This window comes from Carya illinoinensis, chromosome 15 (assembly GCF_018687715.1).
Source record: "Carya illinoinensis cultivar Pawnee chromosome 15, C.illinoinensisPawnee_v1, whole genome shotgun sequence".
Lineage (NCBI taxonomy): Eukaryota > Viridiplantae > Streptophyta > Magnoliopsida > Fagales > Juglandaceae > Carya > Carya illinoinensis.
Genome location: NC_056766.1, coordinates 43,346,112 through 43,366,710, shown reverse-complemented (window position 1 = coordinate 43,366,710; position 20,599 = coordinate 43,346,112). Strand labels below are relative to the sequence as shown.

Here is a 20,599-nt window from a genome sequence, read left to right as displayed (position 1 = left end):
ATTTATCGAATGATGAACTACAGAAGAGGCACGAAGACCAATTTTGTAATTGATTACAAGACTATGTATGGATTACACCCCATTCAATATTGTATCACAATATTAATTTATTATGCCTCTGTAGCTAGTTTTTGTCATTTATATCAATGCTAATAATCCAACCTTTCAGGTAATGAAAATGGATGACAATGGAAGAAGCAAATTGGGCTATAAAGTCGTAATGCATTCTAAAGGTCCCATGCGAGTTGCCAAAGAACTTAAACGAATTGTCATCAATGGCACAAAATATCGCACTAGGAATCATGAAAATGGGAAGAAAACTCATAATTGTGGTGTTAGTGTGTGTACTGATCAAGATGGCCATGTTTGGTATGGCCAATTAACACGCATAATTGAGGTTATGTATTATGATGGGTCCCGATATGTGTTATTCAAATGTAATTGGGCAGACGTTGCTCGGGGTAGAGGTTTCAAGGGGGATGAGTTTGGCTTTACTATTGTAAATTTTTCTCATCTAGTACACACTGGTAGTCGGATAACTGATGATCCCTTTGTTTTATCTTCCCAAGTATCTCAAGTATATTATGTGGCAGATGAAAGATGCCCAAATTGGGTCGTCGTTGTTAAGACAAAACCAAGAGACGTGTATGACATTGGTGAAGAGGAAGTGACTGACGACGATGAGGATGAATATTTAGTCAATGAATATTGTATTAACACTTCTAACGATGAAGCTATTGAACCTGGTATTGACGATGTTGTGTGGACGCGAAATGACATAGATGGAATGACAATCGAAACTCGCTAATAGTGTTGAGGTTTCGTTTATATTTCTATAGGCTTGTTTACATCAATTTTCTTTTATATAGGCCTGTTTAGTGGTATTGTTTTTGCTATAGCGTTTTGTTGATACTTGGTTTTTTTAATTTTGTTCTATATTTTTGTAAAATCCAAGTACTTTGATTGTTACTACGGTATTCCTCCACCACAAGTGAGGGTTTATTAATAAATTTGGGCGGGGGTCACTAATGGACATGTGACTACCCTCTCTTTAATTTAAAAAAAAAAAAACATGATATCTCTTATCACATAAATCTATCTCATATCGTGCTCAAAATATTATTATTTCTATTGATTTACATATATGCAATTTTTTATGTCATTTTTTTTATAGGTACAATGGGTCCAAAAAAGAAGGCAAAGACTACCATACCACACTTGCGAAGACAATCTACAAGACTACAAGCTGTCCATAGTGAGACACAATCTGATAGGGTGGCCCATTCATTACCCTCTGTCGATGAGCCACTCCTTTCCGTTAATAGGATGGTGGAGTCATCACCTTCTATAGATTGTCCTTCACAGCCATCATTATCTTCACAACAAGAGACCCAACCTTCTACATCTAGCCAAATGGGAGGACAACTATCCACACATATGGAGATGAGCAGAGAGACCGAGCCATGCACATCTGTACCAATAGCACCTAGTTCAAAAGCAGAAAATGTCGACTCGTGTTCCGACATTGGAGATCGCTTTGTCGTCGTCGTAGGTATGTTTCTGTTTTTCTTACTTATTATTTATTTAACTATGAATGAAGATTTACAAAATACTAACAATGTAACTAAATCCATTTTTGCAGATAGTAATGGTGATCGAGTAAAGAGACCATTGCACTCGATTCCTAACATTTGGCATCTTCCAGAAGGGGAGCGAATTGAAATAGAGCTCAATCTTCTTGGTCAACCTATAAAAAAGCAAGACTCAAAGGTGGTAAGGTTTGGTGGTCCGATAGCGAGAAGTAATAAGTTGGTTCCAATAATTTACAAAGATTGGAGGTCGGTGCCTAAAACCGTGAAGGAGGAAGCGTTGGGTCTTATAAATGTATGTTTTTTTTATAAAATCATATTAAAACATTATTATTAATTAATAGGTATATTTTGAAATTTGTTTTTAGAAAGCTACTCATACACTTGTGTAAATTTATTTTGATTGTAGGGCAAGTTTAAAGTTCCTGATGACAAATTGGATGTATTAAAAAAATAGATACTAAAGGACTTGGGGAAGAAATGGAAAGACTACAAGCATGAGCTGAAGAAGAAGTTACTTAATAAAAAAGACACATCTGCAGCACAAGTTGTGGCAAGGGCAAGTCCCGATATGGTGGACTTAGAGCAACTGGCAGAGTTGGCCAATCTTTGGTTCGATCCAGAATATATGGTAACAATGCGCACATTTTTGTTATAGATTTATAAAGTCAACTAACTAATTATTTTCATAATTCTCATAATCTTTGTGATGTTGTAGTCAAAATGTAATAAAAACAAGGAGTGTCGTAAGAAGCAAGTGATTGTTCACAGCGGAGGATTGAAAAGTTTAGCAAGATATGCCCATGATGTGGTATTTATTTATTTAATATTTATTTATTGTTGAATATTTGTTAATTCTTTGTTTTCAATATATGTGTTTAATCTAAAATATTGAAAGCAGAAAAAATCAACTGGGGCATTGCCAAGTCGAGCCCAGTTGTTTGTCGAGACCCATAAGAAAAAGGATGGCACACACTACAATGATGAAACGAGAAAGAAAGTGGTATGTTTATTTTCAAATTTATTACTTTTTAATTTTAATGGATTTATAAGATGGAGAATAATGTGTATTTTTTATTGTCTATTACAGGTTGAGATGGAGGAACTTTTAACACAGGACACAAATCCTATAGAAATGGGGTCTGGAGGAACCATGACTTGGAAATCAGATGATATTTATTTGAAAGTTATGGGCCTAGAACGGCCTGGACATGTGCGCAGTTTGAGGTTTGGGCCAACCCCTACAAGGCAAATTTGTCAACATTCACTACCAACTTCAAACCAAGAAGATGGTATATCAAAGGAAGAGTTTGATAAAATGCGTAACGAATTAACTGCATTGCAGAACTTAGTAAACACATTCATGCATGCGCAGGTGAGCACTCTACATATGTTTAGTTGATATCAATCAACCTTATTTTGAAATTTTTGGCCTCTCATTTGAATTTATATTCAGGCTTCAGGACAAAATCAAAATGAGAATCAAGAGGAAGAGAAAGATGAAGAAGAGGAAAATGCTGAAGATGAAGAAGATCAAGAGGAAGATGAAGAAGAGGAAGAGAACGATGAGGACAATGATTGAGGGTTAGGATTATAAGTTAGACTATAATTGAGACTATATTTATGGTATTTGTCATATATCAACGTTTGCTCTGTTTAATGGTATTTGCAACTTTCCTTAATTAAGACTAAATTTATGGTTATGACATATATCGATGTTTGCTCTGTTTTGCTAAGTTGGAATTAGGACGGATTATAAAAGGATAAGTGCTGGATTATGCATTAGTTTTACTACTATTTTTGGAAGTTGTGAATCTTAGTATGATGTTTAACATATTTTGTCATAAAATTTGCAAACGCCACATTCTTTTTTAAAAACTTAGAATAAATACGAGATCCATATTAAAAGATTAAATTTTTAATAATAGACTATTTTTTTCAAAATGAATATTGTACGACACTTGCACAATTTTTAAAAGGAATGCACAATACTTACATTACTGTATTATACATTACTTATTAAATATTAAAGGAAAGAAATTAAATGGCGTCACATTAAGATCTTGACGCGCGAACTCTCTTCTTTAGTTCTATTTAACCTCCCTCCCTCCAGAACTAGAATGCGATATATGGCATTTACAAGTAGGGCATCCTAGAAATTCAACTAAGATTTTGTGGGTATTTTCGTATCATTTAAATAAGTTTTTTTATTATTTTTATTATTTATTTTACTATCAATAAATTTATAATAGCCTTCATCACTGACGCTATATATTATTACCGGCGTCACAATAAATACTTCGGCGCATTTATCAATTATTGGCGTTTCATTGATCAATTTTCAGCATTTGGTAAACGCTGCCAATGCTATATAATTATTACCTACGTAATAATATAAACGCCGAAAAACTACTTATTTACCAGCGTAAAATTAATCAATGGCCAGCATTTGTTCAAATGAAATAAACGCCAAAACACTCAATACTTTATCGGCATAAAATCTATCAATTGTCGGCGTTTTGTGAAATGCCACTGATGCTATATATTATTACCGTCGGTATATTAAAGACGTCGGCAAACACGGTTAATATAACGGCGTATAATTAATAAAGTATTGGCGTTTGTGTAAACGCCACCAAAAATATATATTATTACTGGCGTAACAATCTAAATGCCGGGAAATTACTAATTTCCCGGCGCATAATTGCTATCTTGGCGGCATTGTTATAAATGCCGCTAAACCTATACATTATTATCGGCGTAAAAATTTAAACGTCGGGAATCTCAATAATTTACCGGTGGAAACATTAAGCGCGGGTAAAGTTTTATATCTACCAGCACATAAACAAACGCCACGGATATAAACGCCGCCAATTTGGCTTTTTTTTGTAGTGTTGCCAATTTGTCCGGAAGCCATCTGATCAGAAATGAGTAAATTTTCTAACACCCTGCTTTTATATTCAAGATTGCCTTTTTGCCCCCATTCTATGTATAAATGATCTTTTCCAATACGGAAGAAACTAATAATCACAACTTAATAAACAGAAATATATAAAAATCTAAACTTTTGTTTGGCCTTTTGATGATCCCCAACTAAAATACATACAAAATTAGCTTGATAGTATCACGTAAAGTTAATTAGAAGACTGTATTTTGAAGCATTTAATATGGTTCCAACATCTAATTTTTTGTCTAAATTAAGTTCATTTCTAGAACAGTATAAAACTCACTGTGATAGTTGGGAGAAAAGAAATAAGAAAAAATAATAGTCAATAATTTATTTTTTGGCCTTATTCTTTTCGCATATGAGATGAGATGACTTGAAATAAAAGTTGAAAGTTAAATAAAATATTATTAGAATATATGTTTTTAATATTATTTTTATTCTGAGAGATTTCAAAAGATTGAATTGTTTATTTTATTTTATATAATAATTTGAAAAAATTGTAATGATTAAATGATATAAGATAAAAAATTTTGTGAAAATAAAATGAGACGTACATTTGGATTTTTGAGTCTAACAAAAAGGAGAGAACTTGCCGTGAAATCGTGGCAACATATATTGCATGTACCTACAACCTAGCTACGGATTTCTTATTTTATTTTATTTTTCCGCCGTAAAAAGAAAATTAAGTTATATTGCTTGTATTGCATGTGAGAAGTACAAGTCATTAATTGTTTCTTTTTTTATCTTTTATATATGTGTCCACAGAAACACAGGAATGAATCAAAATTCATTGAAAAGATCGTTCAAGACGTCTCAAGAATGGCAAATGATCATTTATATTTATATGTTGCTGAGCATCCCGTTGGATTAAAACCTCATGTAGAAAATGTCAAATGGCGTTTAAGTGTTGGAACGAAAGACATACGAATGATGGGAATTTTTGGAGTTGGGGGAATTGGAAAGACAACTCTGGCCAAAGCAATGTATAACTCAATTGCTTTTGAATTTGAAGCTAGTTGTTTTCTTCTAATTGATAGCGACACTTGGAATCAAGTGAATCGTTTGGTCCACTTGCAAAAGACACTTCTTTCTAAGATTTTAGAAAACTGTAGAAGTTTAAAGGTTGACAATATTGATACGGGAAAATATATGATAGAGCGTAGGCTTCACTCTAAGAGAGTTCTTCTAATTCTTGATGGTGTAGACCACTTGGATCGATTAAAAAATTTAGTAGGAGCTCGCAATTGGTTTGGTGAAGGAAGTAGAATCATCATCACAACAAGAAATCAACACTTGTTGACTGCTCATGGAGTTGATTCAACATATGAGATGACAGGATTGAATCAAGATGATGCTTTTCAACTATTTTGTTGGCATGCTTTCAAAAGTGAGAAACCGGTTGACGGTTATGGAGAGTTTGTAGAACAGATCATAAATTATGCTGGGAGCCTTTCACTAGTTTTAATAGTGCTCGGCTCGGATTTATATGGCAGAACTAAAAAAGAGTGGGAAAGTGCATTGGATCAGTACAGACAAATCCCTCACCAAGATATTCAAAAATTACTTAAAACAAGTTATGATAGATTAAGTGAAAATGAAAAGAACGTTTTTCTTGACATTGCATGTTTTTTCAATGGAGAACGGCTTTATAATGTCATTAAGATGCTAGATTGTTTTGGTTTTTGCCCAAACTTTTTGATCCCAAGACTTAATTAGGAGAAGTGTCTTATTTCGGCGTCCAACGGAGAATTACAAATGCATGACTTGTTACGAGATATGGGTAGAGAAGTTGTTCGACAAGAATCGCCCAAAAATCCAGGAGAATGTAGCAGATTATTCTTTCATAAAGATGTTCGCAAAGTACTGGAGGATGATATAGTAAGTCATATCAAAATCTCTTTCAATTAAACATTGTTTCTAATTTGGCACTCGCGACATATTATACGTGTGTATATAAATATATGAATAATTTATTTTTTGATCTTGTTGGCACACTTAAACATGCATTGTCTTTCTATATAGGGAACATATAGAGTTGAAGCTGCAATTGTTGCATATTTTCCTAATGGTGCTGATATCATCCACTTGAGTCCCAAGGCCTTCAAGAATATGAAAAGACTCAGAGTATTTGGATGTTGGAATGCACACTTTTCTGGCGAACCTAATTGTCTACCTAATTCAATAAGTGTGCTTGATTGGCCTAACTATCCTTTACAATCTATGCCATCTGAATTTCATGGAGACGAACTCTTTATCCTATGCATGCCCGGTAGTCGCATCCAGGAGATACAAAAATTTAAGGTACAACTATTATTATTTTCAATATTTCTTTCTTTAAACTTAGTTTGATGTTCTTTTCTTTTAACAGAATCTCATGGTTATGAATTTCGGTGGTTGTGATTTCTTAACAAAATTCTCGAATATTTCAAGTTGCCCAAATTTGAAGGAAATAGATCTTTGTTCTTGTGAAAATCTAGTTGAAGTTCATGATTCTGTTGGATTAATCCTTGATAAGCTTGTGAAATTGAGACTTCGTGGATGTTTCAATCTAAAGAGCTTTCCAAGGAGACTCAAATTGAGATCTCTGGAACTCCTTGATCTTTGTCATTGCTCAAGCCTTCAAAACTTTCCTGAAATAGAATGTGAAATGGAACATTTAAAAGATGTCTGCTTATCGGGCACCGCAATAGAAGAATTGCCTTCATCCACTAGGTACCTCACTAGGCTTTTAACACTATTCCTAAGTTGCTCCGAAAACCTGAAGCGTCTACCAAGTAGCATTCATCAGTTGAGATCTCTAGGTCAAAGTTTTCTCAACGATTGTCCAAATATTATAAGTTTTGGGATGGAGGAGGAGGAGGTGCATAATGGACAACCCACGCCCTATGTAGTGTCTACAAGCTGGAAAAATGAAGCTTCTTTGGGTGTAGAATTATTCCCATTGCCGCCTCCAACAAAATCAACCAATTCTCTTAACTTGATTCTTTCGGACTCTGGCCTATCAAAATCGAATTTCTTTGGGCCATTTCATTTCTTTCCCAATCTGTCTTATTTAAATCTATCAGGCAGTGATATCGTAAGCATTCCTTCAAGCATCAAAAGATATGTTGGATTGTGGCAGCTTGTATTGAATGATTGCAAGCAACTTCAAGAAATTAAAGAGTTTCCACCGAATCTAAAAATGGCAAAAGCTAGGGGATGCATATCACTGGAAAGTTTACCAGAAATATCAAAAGAATTCAATTTCCCATGGCTACGATGGATTGACCTGGCCAGATGCTATAAAGTCAATATGGGAAATTGGATATCAAATCCTGCATGGAATGGAGTAAGTCCCTATATATATTTCTCTTTTCCTTTTATACTCGTTTTCTGTGCCTAATTGGTTTATATATATGAATATAGTTGAAATATATTTTATGATGTATTCTTCCAACAGGCTGCCATGATATTTCCCGGAAATAAGATTCCAGATTGGTTCAGCCATTGCAAGGAGATCACTTCAAATAGTCATCGGTGTGAATTTGATATTAAAGTGGCCCCACCATATAATTTGGATGACATCATAGGAATTGCTTTTTGTGCTGTTATTCAACCCGTTGCAGCTACTTTTTTTATGTTGACATCAGCAGAGCATTGGGAAAAAAAGATATTAAACTCGTTGCAATTACCTACCCCAATCTTTTTTGGGAGGGACATGCATATTTTGATGAAATTGATTCAGATCATGTATGGTTAAGGTACCTAACTACAGAAAATATTATGCATCTACGAAATGTGAGTGTAGATGAGGCAAATGATTCTGAGGATTATATTTGAAAACTGTATCTCAGATAATTCAATGATCTTCAAACGTTACGGAATTCATCTGTTATACAAACAACATGATGAACAGAATGCAAAAGATCATGAAAATGTTGATGTCCATTTGGATGCACCCATTGAAGATATTGGAAATTTAGCAAATCCAGTGGATCATGGAAGTCAACTTTGTAAGAGGCATCATGTTGATCTTGACGACGACGAAGATGATCACAACATTGCACCTAACTTGTACACACAACAAAGGAAGCCTGCTTCAACCTTGGACATCAAACTTAGATTCGTCTTAGACATAGATAGGGATGGTTGACTTCAAATTTGTTTCAAGTGTAAAGTAGTTAGTTTTATTTTGTATTTTAACTTAATTAAGCTTCGTATATATGAATGAAAATATGATTATATACAGCCTGGAATTGCCAATACTATTATCTTGTGATCATTCATTCATCCATGCCAATTCCAGCAGAACAAAAACTACGTCCTAACAGAGCTCGAAGGCAGTTTCCAAATACTAGAAGATCAATACTATACAGTTTACCTTATTTGTTTTCAAAATCATTTCAATTCATCTCATCTAATTATTACAATTTTATCAAACTCTTATAAAAATAAATAAGAGTATATATATAGGAAAATACTAGGTATAAGTCTCAAATCATTGTACGAATCATTTATCTTCTTCAATAATACTAGGTACATTTATCTTCTTTAATAATACTAGATACAAGTCTTAAATAGACAAATCACACATAGATTCTTTATAAAAAAGTGAGTCAGACAAAAAAGAACAGTTTTCTTATACTTTTTCAAGGTTGGGTTTAACTTTTCACAAAAGTCTACCAGTTTAAATTCTCTTCTCCTTTTGTACATACAAGTGATCGTCAATCGCATGCCAGGTACAATTGTTTGAACAAGATGGCGATCCACGAAGTAAATACCAATCAATTACGTTAAAAATGCAATTAAAACATGAACTTTTATTCATCAAGATTAAGAACCTTACATCTGGATTCTCCTGTAGTTTCAAGGTTTGTTGATCGACATATATACTTGCTCTTATTTTGAACCACAAGCCATGGATCAAGTGGGCATGGCTCTTCTCCCGGCTACACATATCCCCCATAACTAGCATCAAATAAGCTCAAAACCACACAAATGTGACAAATTGTAACAAGTGGTGTGAAATAAACCTGAGGGATATGATCACAAGAGCGAGGGACTTGCTTTGAATTTCTACAGTTCTTGCAAATGAGAGTCACATATGTCCCCTCATCCCACCCTGACATCTCTCACTCTCTCTCTCTGCGTTTCTGTAAATGAAGAAATAGGGAGCGTCGACTGACGAGTGATGTCCTGCTAGGGGAGGAGGAGGGCATAAGTGGGTTTTTCCACTTTTTTGGCGGGAAAGTTTGGATGACTTGGCTTTGGTCACGTGTGAGAGCACCTGCGTTCAATGTAAACTTCAAATCAAACTCAATACTATACCGGTAGTAGGGCATATTTTGGAAGAGTAATGCTAAATAGAAATGTGTAGTCACTGAAGTGTGTAATGTGATATTTTTGAAAAATAGTATGATTTATTATTAATAAATTATTTTGTTTAGTGGATTCCATGTTAATCTTTTTTTTAAGTTATTATATGTCACTTACACACTTCATAACTATAAATATCATTTCTTATTTTGAAATTAGTGAAAAATATTGCTTCACTTTTCTTTTCTTTTCTTTTCTTTTTTTTTGTTATAGTTTTAAAACTTATCATTTATAACTTAAATATTAAGTTTAATGGTTAAAAATCTATTTACTATTTGGTAACATATATTTAGAACAATTTCAAACATGTTAAATTTATTTAAAAACAAATTAAAAAAAAATATTTTATGAGGTATAAATGACATAAATATAATTTAATTTTTTAAAAATTATAACCATATTCTTAAAAGTTTAAAATTTGTAAATATCTTGAAGTTGTATTTATATTTTTGCCTATTAAAAATATTTTAAAATTAGAAATACATTCATATTATCATTATCATTATTATAGTCATTATCGTGTATCACAACCAATTAGACGAAAATTATAATTGAGGTAAATGAAAGTAAGATGCTAGATTTATTTTATAATGTAGTCTATATTTGAAGTAGACTACCATTTGAAGTAGTCTATATTATAAATCTATACATAATGGTTTATGAGTGCCATTTTAAGTCGATGGATTTCAACATTAACCACCATTTGTCTATTTTAGTAAGCATCTTGCATTAAAATCTTCAATACTTACAAAAACTGATTGAAAGGTCAAGGTTTGTGCTAATCATTTCAGCAAAAGTTTTTACAGCATCATGCTTGTTGATGCGTTAATTTGCACAACAAACTGGAAGGGAGACCACGATAATAATTCGGGCATTGATATAGTATTCTTCCTGTTTATCCATGAAATAAATAACAAATAAGCAAATAAAAATAAAGAAAGAAAGTTACAAAGATTTATATGGTTTGGTATAATACCTGCGTCCATAGATTGTTTGGGGGCGAAATTTATTCGGATAGGTGATTTTATAATCTCTCATGACCTCAAACATCTCACAATACAATGGAGGATTTTAGTCCAAGCGTAGAGAAGTTATAGTGGAGTTTGGCATAGGGAGCTTTTGTGGAGAGTCCATGGAAAAGTCTCATATTTGTGTGGATCTCTGTCTTATTATATGGAGTAGGGGTGTAACGGGTCCAGTTTTGGACAAAATTTAGAACCAAATCGGTATGCACTGGTTTTACATTTTTCAAAATCGATTATGCACCGGTTACCCTTTTAAACCGATACTCCGGTTTTACTGGTTTTCTGTCTGGTTTGGTTCGATTTTTCGATTTTAATGTACTATATTATATATTATATAATATATAATACTATAGTGATACTATATTGTAGTGTATAGTATACTACAGTGATAATATATTGTATTATATTATAATATATAATGATATAGTATTAGTATAACTATTAATATGCATTATATAATATTAGTATAACTATTAATACAATAAACAAAATGATATAAGATTTTAAAATTTAATATTACATTAATTAGTAATTTATTATATAATACAAAACTATTTTATATATAATTAGATATTATATATAAAAATTATATACAATAGAAAAAATTAAAAAATATATATATAAACTAGTATGATCTGGTCTGGTTTTAGAGAAAGAAAAATTGAAACCGGATTGATTTTGACCGGTTTTTAAAAAAATAAAATCGGTACCGGACCAAACCAAACTCGAAACCTGAAACGATCACACCGGTTTGGTCCGTCTTTTTTTTTTTTTTACACCCTAATATGGAGGTCTATTTTCTTAGAGTAATTGAGTTCAAATTGCCTTGTGAAACTTTTTCCTTTCAAGAGTCTGAGTTAACTTGTGTTATCTCTTTTTGACTTTATCTTTTAGTTTCATTTTCGGGTTTAGCTCGAGACTAAATTATAGGTTGCTTATTTGACACTTATAGATGCTTGCGAATCTTAAGGGCGATTTGCTAGACAATAAGGCCTATTTTTTCAATAATGTCAATCTTATCAATTTTTTTATTTTTTTTAAATATGATGTAGTAAGTGAATTTTTAACAAGAATTATTTTATTACATCCATTTTTTTTAATTATTAATTCGACATTCTAACTTAATATGGTATATCTAGATCTATTAGAATTACTTCAAAATATATCTTCAGAAATTATAAATTTTTTATATGTTGGCCTAAATGAGGTGAGTACTGTTAAATTAAGTACTAACTAAACCATTAAATTCATCATTTTTCTTTAGGGGCAAGCTTTGAAAAAAAACATATAAATATAAAATAATTATTAATATTTAAAATTAAATTAGTTTAATAACTGAAAAAATGCCACGGAATGTAAATCTTTTGCTGTAATAGAGTCAAAACATTAAGGACAAGAAACGCCAAAGTAAAAGACCCCACCCAGCAATTTCTTCTTATACGTACCCTTTTCTTTATGGTTAACTAGATTAAAGGTGCTGGATGCAATTTGTGGTATGTCGAAGATTATTGGTAGGAAATTATGAAATTGTTACAATATTTGTTTTCTTATCGAGTGCAGCATATTTATCGACAACGCAAATATAGCCCAGCTGATTGTTTGGCTCATTTGGGTGCAGATGGGAAAAACGTGGAATAATATAATGGAGGTGCCGAGGGAGGTGAGAGGGTTGCTGAGATTGGATATTTTGGAACTGCTGTACATTAAAGTACTATAGATCGAGTTTTGTTATATACAAGTAAAGTCGCGTACTAATATGCGTACCAATACTGATTAATTCATACTTAAAAGTTAAATTAATATTGTTTTTAATAAAATCTACTTTTTGACCAATCACATTAAATTAGTACGCAGATTAATGCACTATTGTGCTTGCAACTATATTTTTCCTAAAGTATAATGGTTTTGGTGCCTTTTGTGCACACTGAGTTGTTGGTTGTATACATAGTTTTATTTCGTTAGAAAGGAGAGTTATCAATAAAATTCATAAATATTATTAATGATTTTAAAAATATTCAGAAATTTTTCTTTAATTTTAAAGTTTCTGAATTTTAAAAAATAATATTATTTTACTATGTACGAGTATTAATGCAGTCGTCATTGTACCTCACTGTTTTATTTTATTTTGTTTTGTTCCAGAAGTACTAATGAGAGCATTAATGCGTGAAACATGACTTCTCTTGTTTGAAGAAGTTGCCAGGAAATTGCCAAGTAGTTACTGAACATCTTTTTTTTAATAATTTAACGCAACATTGACTCAATGACTTCACAAAGAAGTTGTCAGAAGACACCATTAACTGAAACACGTACAGTGTAGAAAGAAGTATAGACTTGTCTTTTTAAGGACAGTCGATGATGTCCAACTCTTTACATCCAGTAAGCAGACTGATCATCAGGCGCGCATTACATACACACGTACACTATCAAATTTCTTCCATGGCCTTATCTACAATCTCCTCTTCATCCTCTTCTTCAGTCACCTCTCCATGGCCCTACGATGTGTTCTTGAGCTTTAGAGGGGAAGATATCCGTAATACTTTTACTGCCCATCTATATCATGCTTTGATTCAAAATGGAATCTGCACCTACTTAGATGAAGATGAGCTTAGAAGAGGTGATGAGATTTCACCTGCACTTCTCCATGCTATAGAAAGTTTAAGAATTTCCATCATTATACTCTCAAAAAATTATGCATCATCAACATGGTGTTTGGACGAGCTACTGAAGATTCTTGAGTGTAAAAAATCAAAGCAACAAATAGTTCAACCTGTGTTTTACCATGTAGATCCATCATATGCTCGAAAGCAAGAAGGAAGTTTTGGGGAAGCATTGGCTAAACATGCTGATCAGAAATTGAATGTAGACATGAAGAAGTTGCAGCTGTGGAAGGAAGCCCTTCAAGAAGTTGCCAATTTGTCCGGATACCATCTGATCAGAAATGGGTATTGCTAACTGCTTAATAAATTTGTGCTGTTCATTAATTCATGATTTCCCCCCATTCTATCATATGTATAAATCACTAGCTAGTCCGCATCTTGTATAAATATGGGTTTTAATATGGAACTAAAACATTAATTTCTTTATAAGTTTATTGGAAATTAAAGCTGAATAAATTGAACTAATCACAACCTGAATGAAACTATATAAAAATCTAAGTTTTTGTTTGGCCTTTTAATAATCGCCAACTAAAGTACATGCAGAGATCGATCAACTCGTACGCACTGCTTATGTTCCTTGTCTTTCTTATTTTAGTTTTTTTTCAGGTTGTGGGAAAAAATTTATTTAGATTATTTTCCTAATTGTTTTTTATGCGATGAGCTGTATTCATTAATTAATCATTTTTCTTTATATTATGTTGCTTGTATGGCATGTGAGGAGTACAAGTCATTAATTGTTTTTTTTTTCTTTTATATGTGTCCACACAAACACAGGAATGAATCAAAATTCATTGAAAAAATCGTTCGAGAGGTCTCAAGAATGGCAAATGATCATTTATATTTACATGTTACCGAGCATCCCGTTGGATTAAAACCTCATGTAGAAGATGTCAAATTGCGTTTAAGCGTTGGAACGAAAGACATACGAATGATAGGAATTTTTGGAGTTGGGGGAATTGGTAAGCCAACTCTAGCCAAAGCAATTTATAACTTGATTGCTTTTGAATTTGAAGCTAGTTGTTTTCTTCCAATTAATAGCGACACTTGGAATCAAGTGAATTGTTTGGTGCAACTACAAAAGACACTTCTTTTTAAGATTTTAGGAGACTGTAGAAGTTTGAAGGTTGACAATATTGATACGGGAAAATATATGATAGAGCGTAGGCTTCACTCTAAGAGAGTTCTTCTAATTCTTGATGGTGTAGACCACTTGGATCAATTAAAAACATTAGTAGGAGCTCGTGATTGGTTTGGTGAAGGAAGTAGAATCATAATCACAACAAGAGATCAACACTTGTTGACTGCTCATGGAGTTGATTCAACATATGAGATGATGGGATTGAATCACGATGATGCTTTTCAACTATTTTGTTGGCATGCTTTCAGAAGTGAGAAACCGGTTGACGGTTATGGAGAGTTTGTAGAACAGATCATAAATTATGCTGGGAGCCTTCCACTAGTTTTAACAGTGCTTGGTTTGGATTTATATGGCAGAACTAAAAAAGAGTGGGAAAGTGCATTGGATCAGTACAGGAAAATCCCTCACCAAGATATTCAAAAAATACTTCAAACGAGTTATGATAGATTAAGCGAAAATGAAAAGAATGTTTTTCTTGACATTGCATGTTTTTTCAATTGACAATGCCTTTATAATGTCATTGAGATGCTAGATAGTTTTGGTTTTTGCCCAACTTTTCGATCCCAAGACTAAGGGAGAAGTGTCTTATTTCGGAATTTCATGGAATATTGCAATGGATTGGCCTGGCCAGGTGCTATAAAGTGAATATGGGAAATTGGATATCAAATCCTGCATGGAATGGAGTAAGTCCCTATATATATATATATATATATATATATATATATATATATATATATATATATTTCTCTTTTCCTTTTATACTCGTTTTCTGTGCCTAATTGGTTTATATATATGAATATAGTTGAAATATATTTTATGATGTATTCTTCCAACAGGCTGCCAAGATATTTCCCAGAAATAAGATTCCAGATTGGTTCAGCCATTGCAAGGAGTTCACTTCAAATAGTCATCGGTGTGAATTTGATATTAAAGTGGCCCCACCATATAATTTGGATGACATCATAGGAATTGCTTTTTGTGCTATTATTGAACCCGTTGCAACTATTGAATTTAAAGTTAACATTATGAGAGGAGATGCCTACGTCAGTAGTCGGTGGGATATTACACTTGCAGCATTTGATGAAATTGATTCAGATCATGTATGGTTAAGGTACCTAACTACAGAAGATATTACACGCCTACGAGATATGAGTGTAGATCAGGCAGATGATCATTTGAGGATTATATTTGAAAACTGGATCCCAGATAATTCTTTGATCTTCAAACGTTGCGGAGTTCGTCTGTTATACAAACAGCATGATGAACAGAATGCAAAAGATCATGAAAATGTTGATGTCCATTTGGATGCACCCATTGAAGATATTGGAAATTTAGGAAATCCAATGGATTGTGGAAGTCAACTTTCTAAGAGGCGTCGTGTTGATCTTGACGACGACAACGATGATCACAACATTGAACCTAACTTGTACCCACAACAAAGGAAGCCTGCTTCAACCTTGGACATCAAACTTCTTTTGCGTGCTAGACATAGACTACGTAGTGATGGTTGACTTCAAATTTGTCTCAAGTGTAAAGTAAGTTTTATTTGGCATTTTAACTTAATTAAGCTTCGTATATATGAATGAAAATATGATTATATATAGCCTGGAATTGCCAATACTATTATCTTGTGATCATTCATTCATCCATACCAATTCCAGCAGAACAAGAACTACGTCCTAACAGAGCTCGAAGGCAGTTTCCAAAAACTAGAAGATCAATACTGTACAGTTTACCTCATTTGTTTTCAAAATCATTTCAATTCATCTCATCTCATCTAATTATTATAATTTTACCAAACTTTCAAACAAAATTCAACCATTTCAAACTCAACACAAAAATAATATCAAAAAAATTATATTCTGATAATATTTTATTTTAACTTTTATCTTATTTCATATTAACTCACTATTCACACAAGGCAGTACTTCAAAGTCCTAATTAAAGTTTCTGTTTTCTTTTCTTTTTTTGTTTCCTATTATATATATAATGTCCAAGTCTTTTCTATTATGAAAAATTCTACTTATCAACATTCCCTACACTACACAACATGTGATTTAGTATTTTTCTCATTTGATTTAAACACACATATATTGATGTGTAAATTTGTATGTTTTAATAGAATGACAAAAATGATAAATCACATCTTGGTATATGGTTTGGGGATGATTAGAATAACATTTCTCTTCTATTATATACCCAGGTTTATAAAGATATAAGTGGCTTAAGATGAGACACTAGATTTATTTTATAATAAAAATAATTTTAAAATTTAACGTACAATTAACAACCTCAAGACACATTAGTTTACAAATTTATTTTTATAATATTTTTTTATAAACCAAACATTTTTCTAAAAGATGACGCAGCCAGTTTAAAAAGCATATATATGGAATGGTGCTGGACATGAATGGAGTCATCTTTCCCTAAGTCCCAACGAAACAACCGAAAAATAGAGAAAAATAGTTTCTTCACCTAAAGAAATTAATTAATCTGACCATTAATTAGGTATTAATGATACATCAAAAAGATCGTATACAATTGAAGAGATCGAGATAACATATCAACAAATTGCATGTAGTATATATTTGTGGACTAGAAAATAATTTTGATAGTTCTTCGATTGTATTATAAAAAGAAATAAGAGTCTATATATATATATACTATATATATAGAGGAAAATACTTTAGCCACAAAATAATTAATGCTAGTAACAAGTCTAAAAAGAACAGTTTTCTTATACTTTTTCAAGGTTGGGTTTAACTTTTCACAAAAGTCTACCAGCTTGTCTATTTGGAATGTGTATAAATAAATTCTCTTCTCCTTTTGTACATACAAGTGATCGTCAATCGCATGCCAGGTACAATTGTTTGAACAAGATGGCGATCCACAGATAGAAGCATGTTCCTCGGAAGCTCCGGACCCCAGTTGGAACATCCTACCAACACGAAGTAAATACCAATCAATTACGTAAAAAATGCAATTAAAACATGAACTTTTATTCATCAAGATTAAGAAGCTTACCTCTGGATTCTCCTGCAGTTTCAAGGTTTGTTGATCGACATATATACTTGCTCTTATCTAGAACCACAAGCCATGGATCAAGTGGGCATGGCTCTTCTCTCGGCTACAAATATCCCCCATAACTAGCATCAAATAAGCTCAAAACCACACAAATGTTAGAAATTGTAAAAAGTGGTGTGAAATAAACCTGAGGGATATTATCACAAGAGCGAGGGACAATTGCACCACCATGGCCTGGCCGACAAGGAACTTGCTTTGAATTTCTACAGTGCTTGCAGATAAGAGTCACATATGTCGCTTGTGCATTGGTCCTAGATGCAGGCTGGGGTGAACAATTAAGCCGCCCACCTGGTCTGACCCGAGAGTTCCGACCCGACCCGTAACAATTCAACCGATCCGAAGGAAAACAGTTCGGAACCGGTTATTTCCATTCGTTTTCAAAAGGGTCGAGTCGGGTAATTACCCAATTAACCGATCACCTAAGACCGCTCCAGTATTCAACGTTGGCTCAACAACATCAACAACACCTGCCCGGCCACCATGCAAGTCCTCCACAGCAAGGAGTTCGTACCCAACCGCACCCTCTAGCGCCTCATCCAGATCTGGTCTGACTCAGTCAGCAATAGCAAAATCGATTCGGCCGAGTCAACTCCCTCGCTGGAGCAAAACGAAGATGCAGAGCAAAGCTGCGAAGGGGTCCGTAGCTCTCGATCTACATCCTTCCATCTGCAGAGCAAAACGAAGACGCACTATGGTAAGTACGATCCTACAATCTTCCTTGGTTTTGATTTCCCGGATCTGTTTTTCTTTTTTTTTTTGTCTCTGAAAACCTTATTAAAAACTATTGTCTCTAACCCCGCTAGGCTCTGCTAGTAGCTAGTAGCTAGTAGCATATTTTATTGCTTACAACATCCAAAAATGAAAAAAATAAAAACAACTTTTTATTGTAAACTCCATATATATTATATATATACATTCAGTACTATTTTTTTTAATAGTTTCAGTACTATTATTTTTTTAAAGGTTAAATAATAATAATAATAATAATAATAAAACCCGACCCAAAAACCTCAAATTAACCAAAAAATGAAAAAATATAACTTTACAATTTTAATAAAAATTAAGGAAACCGTAAAATAAGAGAAACCAAAACAAATCATAAAGCCCTATTGGGTACGATATATAAAAGAAGATACAAAAAATAAGAACTTTTAACTTCCGCATCTCATTTAGGAAATAAATCCTCCAATCAAAGGCCATTAGGTCTGTTTATTTATTCTGTTCAATTGAATCCCTCAATTTAGGAATCAACCAAACATAAATTAGAATACAAAAACCCACTCACCCCAAGAAACCTCATTGAGACCGGATCCTCCTTCGATGTCAGCAAGACCTGAACGTTCCCGGTCATCAGATCTTCCATTTCTCCAGTCTCTCCAGCCCTTTCGACCGCAAGCTCACCAAAACCTCCGCCGCCGTCGTCTCAAACTATTAAAAACACACGCATACGATATCAACCATTTGATCATCATGAATAGCAAAAATGTCGACAATTTTGATAAAAGAGAAAGAATTGGAGAGCATACAAGAGCCAACTAGTCGGCGGGGGAGGAGCGGAGCAAGGCCAGGAGGTCAAGGTCGCACGAATCGCGATCTTCCAAGTCGACGAGAAGGGACTTGTTGGGATTGTGGACGAGGCTTTCTCTGTAGGGGAAAACGTACATTCTTGTCGGTCTCAAAGCCACGGATGAACTCCTTGAACTTCGTCCTCCGAAGTGTCGGCTCCCCACCTCCGGATCGTGGTCTTCACTGTTGTCGCGCCATGAGTGAGCCAAGTCACGGAGATTTATTTTCATATAATTCATTTGTGGTTAAACTATTTTTTTTTTTTTTTAAATTGTGTGTAAAGAAAAACATTGCTTATATATTTTTTTATTGGTTATAGTTTTAAACCTTATAATTTATAGCTTAAATATTAAGTTTAACCATTTGGTAACATATATTTAGAGCAGCTTCTAACATATTACATTTATTTAAAAATAAAGTAAAAAAAAAAAAAATTTTATAAGGTATATATGACAAAATATAATTTAATTTTTTAAATATTATAACCATATAAAGTTTAAAATTTGTAAATATCTAAGAGTTATATTTATATTCTCGCCAATTGAAAATCTTTTTAAAATTAAAACTACATCCAGCATTATCATGATCATTATCATAGTCATTATCATATATCCCAACCAATTAGATGAAAATTATAATTGAGGTAAATGGAAGTAAGGTGCTAGATTTATTTTATAATAAAAATAATTTTAAAATTTAAAGCACATTATTTTATAAATTTATTTTATCTTATAAATCAAACATTTTTTTAAAGGATAACTCCCAATTTAAAAATCGAGAAATATTACTTATCATCCTATACAATACAGTTTACATATTTTAATATTTTTTATTTTAGTTTATGCTTATTAAATTAATTAAGTTATTCTACTTATTACCATATATCACATATTTGTTATAAAAAAATAAAAAATAAATAAAAATAAATATAATATGTAGAGATGATAAATAGAATTAATCTTAAAAGTCATAAAGGATAGGCCCCAATTGTTAAAGGCAACCAACCGTAAAAACAGAAAAAAAATAAAAAAAATAAAAAATAAATAAAATTGCTCCACGTAAAGAAAATCTGCCGTAACGATGCATATATAATAAAAGAACATACCAACTAACTTATAAATGCAAAACATATATTAATTATATAAAAAAAGGAAGTTGCCAAGAAATTGCCTACAGGTTTCTCGCTCCATGATGAACGCGGCAACCAGTACTTCTTCGGTTTAATGAGAGTCCAGGTC

The 20,599-nt window shown here is 32.8% G+C and overlaps 2 protein-coding genes and 1 long non-coding RNA gene across 3 annotated transcripts; 2 read left to right on the top strand and 1 right to left on the bottom strand.

Moving 5' to 3' along the window:
• Positions 1-1,179: 1,179 nt before the first annotated feature.
• Positions 1,180-8,668, top strand: LOC122296982 (disease resistance protein Roq1-like). The gene is made up of 8 exons (XM_043106773.1): positions 1,180-1,552; positions 1,643-1,884; positions 5,302-6,141; positions 6,253-6,414; positions 6,559-6,837; positions 6,905-7,864; positions 7,976-8,117; positions 8,370-8,668. Exons 1-8 carry the CDS (start codon positions 1,180-1,182, stop codon positions 8,666-8,668), a joined length of 3,297 nt encoding a protein of 1,098 aa, XP_042962707.1.
• A 4,641-nt stretch (positions 8,669-13,309) lies between these two features.
• Positions 13,310-15,698, top strand: LOC122297753 (disease resistance protein RPV1-like). The gene is made up of 3 exons (XM_043107903.1): positions 13,310-13,858; positions 14,348-15,394; positions 15,548-15,698. The coding sequence occupies exons 1-2, from the start codon at positions 13,353-13,355 to the stop codon at positions 15,210-15,212; spliced, it is 1,371 nt and encodes a 456-aa protein (XP_042963837.1). The 5' UTR covers positions 13,310-13,352; the 3' UTR covers positions 15,213-15,394; positions 15,548-15,698.
• Positions 15,699-17,426: 1,728 nt separating this feature from the next.
• LOC122297754 lies at positions 17,427-19,565 on the bottom strand. The gene is made up of 5 exons (XR_006238876.1): positions 19,322-19,565; positions 19,081-19,223; positions 17,923-18,461; positions 17,736-17,838; positions 17,427-17,649 (listed from the first exon to the last, which is right to left on the bottom strand). It is a non-coding gene; the product is annotated as an uncharacterized LOC122297754 (long non-coding RNA).
• Between the last annotated feature and the right edge of the window lie 1,034 nt (positions 19,566-20,599).

Bases quoted from the DNA above. Each gene is read 5' to 3' on its own strand.
- LOC122296982 (XM_043106773.1), top strand. From the start codon at position 1,180: ATGGGTCCAAAAAAGAAGGCAAAGACTACCATACCACACTTGCGAAGA. The intron at 1,553-1,642 runs GTATGTTTCTGT...CCATTTTTGCAG, and splicing joins TCGCTTTGTCGTCGTCGTAG to ATAGTAATGGTGATCGAGTA. The intron at 8,118-8,369 runs GTGCTGTTATTC...ACTGTATCTCAG, and splicing joins CATCATAGGAATTGCTTTTT to ATAATTCAATGATCTTCAAA.
- LOC122297753 (XM_043107903.1), top strand. From the start codon at position 13,353: ATGGCCTTATCTACAATCTCCTCTTCATCCTCTTCTTCAGTCACCTCT. The intron at 13,859-14,347 runs GTATTGCTAACT...ACACAAACACAG, and splicing joins TACCATCTGATCAGAAATGG to GAATGAATCAAAATTCATTG.